Genomic DNA, 5,551 nt, shown 5'->3' on the forward strand with positions numbered 1-5,551 from the left:
TCTTGTGGAATTAAAAAGACTAAGACAGCCATTGGTGGAAACGATAAGTCTGAGATGCCCTCTAGTGGAAACAAAAAGTCTGATCAAGAGATGCCCTCTGGTGGAAACAAAAAGCCTAAGACAGCCATTGGTGGAAACGATAAGTCTGAGATGCCCTCTATTGGAAACAAAAAGTCTGAGATACCCTCTAGTGGAATTAAAAAGAAATCTAAACTAAATGAAAGCGAATCTGTATCACTGGGGGATATAAGTGATGCAGATGACATTGGGGAATATATAGATGATGATAATGATGAAGATTATGTTGTAGAAAAGTCTCGATCATCTAAATCAAAGTCAAACAAATTTTCCAGCTCTGGTAAGAAAGTTGGAAACACTGTGACAGACAATAACATTTTAAAGTGTAAGAAATGCAATTTAGTTTTTGGATACCGTTGTTCCTTAAATCGACATCTCAGAAACAATGTGTGCTCCACAGCTGGAACTAGGAACACAGCAAAGAAAGTAAAGATTTTAAAGAAATCTAGCACAGATGTGAGTCAGAAGAGACACCTGGACCATCATATTGGTAACAGTGCTAAAAAACTGAAGGGTATGCCTGGTTTTAAAACAGAAGCTGAGGAGGAGGAGGAATTCGAGGAGAAATGTATGATGGCTGATGGTAAACAGGGAAGACGGTTTATTAAATGTGATGTGTGTGGGACATTCCTCCTACGAAGAGGCATGAATAAACATTTGGAAAGTAAATCTTGCAAAGCAAGCAGGGAAAGGATAGCGAACGTTGTGGTAATCAAAAGCCAGGCGTCGGGCAGTAAGGAAATGTTAGCAGAGGAAACCTCGAATCAAGCCTTGAAGGAAGCTGATTCAGATGAATTAGGTTCTTCGTCAATACAGACAGAAAGAAACCGTCATATCAAATATGAAACACTTAATGATGTTGTAGTTTTTAAAATCAAAACAGAAAATGATGATTCCGACAGCACAGCAGTGGATACTAACGATTCTACATCATCTACCACGACCTACTAAGACTCGTAATAAAAACTCATATCCTTGTAGTACCTGTGATGTAGTATTTTCTAGTAAAGTGACTCTAAATCGCCACGTAATGAACGGCTTATGTTCCGGCATCAAGATGGAAACGAAAAGTAACGAGTCAGATGGACGGAAAAAACTAACATGTGAGACGTGTAACAGAACATTTATATCCTCGATTGCATTCCTACGTCATCAGAAGCGCCACCAGATGGCGGCATCCTCTGGGTTTACATGTACTGTGTGTAAGACTGATTTCCTTTATGATTGGGAGCGTGTAAGTCACATGGTAAGATATCACAAACTAAACGGACCACTGGACTGCTTTGTTTGCCGACACAGCTTCCGTAACTACGCAGAATATCGCTCCCACAAGCGTTATTGTAAGACAACGTTGAAATGTGTAGGGGAGACAACCATGTCTGGACAGTCAGTCTCAGGAGATAAAGAGAATGTATTTGCAGGGAATACGGACAACATTGATTGTGAATATGAAGGAAATGACACGTCTGATAGTGGAAGAGGTGCCTCAGATCAGGGGGAGACAACTCTAGGTTGTGAGTCGGACATCAACAAGGATAGCACTGATGTGCCACCATTGGGAAAAGTTAAGGTTAAGCTGAGTTGTGGAACGATATTATTTGTTAAGGATACCATGATCAAAACTAGCTTTGTGGCAGATGATGACGATTCTGTGGCCACCATTGATGAAGGCCATGCAGGAACTGAAAGTGCATCACTTAAAAACGTCTCTACTGATACAGTTGCTTCCTCTGGAAAAGTCCAAACTTCTTTTGGAAATGCTGAAACTTCCCAAGGAAAGAAATGCAATTCATCAGAAGATAAATCTGCTTCCTCCACTATCACTCCTGGTGATAGAGAAACAGATGGTACAAAAAAATTGTCTGTAGGGACAGAGAGTCTCTCAGTAATAACAGAAAACTCTTCAGTAAAAACTGTAAACACCATACTAGAGGTTGATATCATCTGTACTCGGTGTCACAAAGATGTACGAGAACTGTTCACTGAGGATGAAAGAAAACATGTTTGTAACATCTGCCGTCGGACGTACGTCAGTAGTTTTCAATTGTCGAAGCATATGGCAGCTCACACGGCTACGAAGTTTTATAGGTGCCACCATTGTGATAAATGTTTTACAGAGACGCGATATTTACAGCGCCACCTCATAGATACTCATCGCGAACGTTACAGCATCTGTCGATTTTGCTGTGCCCTCTTCATCTCTCGTCCGGGGCTAACGCAGCATCTAAAAGAAAAACACCCGAATCAGGGGAGATATAACTTGTCGTGTCTGCTTTAAACATTTCCCAGACAGAATAACGTGTATGGAACACGAGGACAGGCACTACAAGGAACGGACTCGACAATATGTTTGTGACGTTTGTGGGAAGATGGTAAATAACAAACGTACCCTGTCTATCCACATGGCGTGGCATCAGGACTTGCGACCATATGTGTGTGAAGTTTGCAATAAAGGGTTCCGTACGAGGATGAATCTGATTGGCCATCTCCCGGTACACAGCGGAGTAAAAGCTCACCAGTGTGAGGTTTGTGGTCAGTGTTTCACGCTGAAGGAAACGCTTCGTCGTCACAAAAGAATCCATAACAAGGCTAAAAAATACCAATGTAAACATTGTGGCCTCAAATTCCGTAGCACGGAGGGTTTGAACGGTCACTTGGTGAATAGCCATCTGACCTCGCAGGATATAAGTAGTCTCACATTTAAGGTACGACAGTGTGATCTGTGTGACAAACTCTGTAGCTCCAAACAGATGTACGAACGTCACATGACAACACATACAGGGGAGCGACCATTTCACTGCCAGTTCTGTCCACGCAGCTTCAGTTTAAATACACTCTTGCTTCGCCATGTTCGTACAATCCACCAGAGATCTGAAGTCCACACCTGTCTGATGTGTAACTGTCAAATATCGTCTCGAAGTAAGTGGAGGCGACATCTGAAGACACGAAAACACCGTGAGCATTGTGAGGAGAAAGGCTTAATGGAACCTGGGGAGGATGGAATGGTGAAAGGCATCCACTTTAAAGTGAGTGGGTTGAAGAACACTGACAGTGTTTCTGATGGCCACAAGATGACTTGTGATGTGGAGGAAACACAAGAAGTTCAGAATGTAGATTACCTCCAACATATTGCAGAGGAAGTGGAGGGCACTGGGTATATACAACAAATTACTGAAGAAGTTCACGATTCTGGGTTCATTCATCAAATCACCGGGGAAGTTCAGAACTCAGATCTGATACAACAGATAACAGGAGTGGTTCAGAGCTCTAACTCAACACAAGATGAGAGCTCGGGATATATAAATCAAATTTCACAGGAGGTAGAGACAGTTGCTGCGGGACAGAGTACGATAATGGAGATTGTTTACGATGACCAGAGCGAATCTCAGACAGCGGTGAACAGCATTGTTGAAGGACGGCCTCTCCAGAATATTGTTTACCTTAAAGTAGTTTCATAGATTGGTTAAGTGGTAGTGATGTTAGTACCTTAAGGTGGTATGCCCCACTAACTAAATTGTATATTGAATGAAGACTTCCAAACTATTTTTCAAACTAATATAGGAATTTGATGTGATCTGTTTCCAAACCAAAACTTTTTTTGGTAGCAGACCTTTTTGGAAGATTAAAGCTATATTTCAATTTATTACATTTTTACCAGTGAGATATCAAAAATTATTCACTTGTGAAAAAAACACTTTTTCTAATATTTCTTACAGGTAAAATATATAACTTTTTCTGATTCAACCAATCAGAACACTGCCTACAAATGACAATGGGAGAAATTTAAAGCTGACTCAATACATTTTGCTTTAAATGTAATAAAATTTCTAACATTTTTTTAGTAATTTCAAATATATTTCACTTGTGTGGCTAATATATTGGTATTACTTCCACTCATGCTGTTCACTCGTGAATTTTTTATAAAAATATTAGCTTCACACTTAAAATATATTGTGTCTCGGGGCTTAGCTACTCCATTTAAATATCTACCTGACCCCAGGACTCCACAATTAATCACTTCTATACATGGTTGGATTACCTTCCTAGTATTTCTATGTAATTTATTAAATAAATTCTATGAGTGGTACTCCTTAACCAAACCTGTAGACGTCCTGGGGTGTGGTAGATGTTTTACTGGAAAAACCTGTCTTTAGTTGGGCATCTTTTTGACATTTTGAAAGATATTTTTATGAAAATCAATGGAGGATTATAAAAGGTTAAAGCCTTGAGGTACAAACTTTGTGTGTACTGAGAAAATACTCAAAATGTTCACCTCCATTATATTAGAATTATAAATAAAATATTCAATGAGTTAAACCATATCATATATACCTTTGTACATACATGTATGTACAATGTAGTTGCTAAAATTTACAGGGCTGATATTTTAATGTTTTTCCAGTTGGGCCAATATCCTGGGTATAAATTTAGCGTAATATAACAATGCTGTGTACATGTATAGATGTGTAAACATTGTGCAGAAAAAAAACATACAAAATGTACATTTATTTCAGTTTAATCTTCACTGGTATTTAAATCTTCATAATTAGGATGGTTAGGATTTCCTACTCTGTCTAGTTTATTGTATTAAATACAACAGAAGAAGTGCAAGCATTTGTATTGGAGTGTGTTTACAATGGGGTGTTATTATTGTGTTACGTTGAGGTGCTTTTATTGTGTTGTGCTACAGGTAAGGTGTACATTACTATTATTCTGCAAGTCAATGATATGACGGTATCAGGACGGATTTTGTAACACCACAGTGTTAGTGTCATTGTAAGCTTGGTTTAGCTAATTGATAACACTTAATCGTCATCTCTTTATAAGGAGTAATATATATATATGATATATATATATATATACAGTAACATCTCCATGCATGGTTACATACAGGTTTCACGTTGATTAATTGTTGATCAAATAATTATTTCACAATAATGATATTACACCTCCTGGTTGTTGATATAACCATGTAGATTATATATTTATATATATATAGAGGATATCTAACAGTGTCTTCAGTAATACCAAATATATTTCACAAGTGGGGCTAATATTTTGATATTTTTCACTCGTGCTGCGCACTCGTGAAAAATATCAAAATATTAGCCTCACGAGTGAAATATATTTGGTTTTACTGAAGACACTGTTAGATATTCTGTTTATTACATTTTTTATCAACGAAAACCCTACTGTATGCTAACTAGGACTACAGCGATAATTTGTAAACAAAAAAAGTAGTTTCCCCTGTCCAGGTGCTGACATATATGTCGGGCTTTCTGATTGGTCAATTATTTTGGTATTTTCTAATCTTTAATTTGATTGGTCAAATCAGCAAAAGTGATATTTTTCACTAGTGAAAAATATGATATTCTTCACTAGTGAAAAATATCACTTTTATAGAATGAATAATTTTTGATATTTCACTGGTAAAAATGTAATAAACATGTATATATATAGACAAATTGTTCTT

General features: G+C 37.7%; 2 protein-coding genes across 2 annotated transcripts; both read left to right on the top strand.

Moving 5' to 3' along the window:
* The first annotated feature begins 1,135 nt into the window (after window positions 1-1,135).
* On the top strand, window positions 1,136-2,356 carry LOC117315293 (transcription factor E4F1-like). The gene has a single exon (XM_033869441.1). It carries the CDS (start codon window positions 1,136-1,138, stop codon window positions 2,354-2,356), a length of 1,221 nt encoding a protein of 406 aa, XP_033725332.1.
* A 124-nt stretch (window positions 2,357-2,480) lies between these two features.
* On the top strand, window positions 2,481-3,536 carry LOC117315294 (zinc finger protein 57-like). The gene has a single exon (XM_033869442.1). It carries the CDS (start codon window positions 2,481-2,483, stop codon window positions 3,534-3,536), a length of 1,056 nt encoding a protein of 351 aa, XP_033725333.1.
* The last annotated feature ends 2,015 nt before the right edge of the window (window positions 3,537-5,551 follow it).

Source organism: Pecten maximus, chromosome 17, assembly GCF_902652985.1.
Source record: "Pecten maximus chromosome 17, xPecMax1.1, whole genome shotgun sequence".
In the NCBI taxonomy this organism is placed as follows: domain Eukaryota; kingdom Metazoa; phylum Mollusca; class Bivalvia; order Pectinida; family Pectinidae; genus Pecten; species Pecten maximus.

Excerpts from the sequence above, each read along its gene's own strand:
- LOC117315293 (XM_033869441.1), top strand. The coding sequence starts at position 1,136 with ATGGAAACGAAAAGTAACGAGTCAGATGGACGGAAAAAACTAACATGT.
- LOC117315294 (XM_033869442.1), top strand. The coding sequence starts at position 2,481 with ATGGCGTGGCATCAGGACTTGCGACCATATGTGTGTGAAGTTTGCAAT.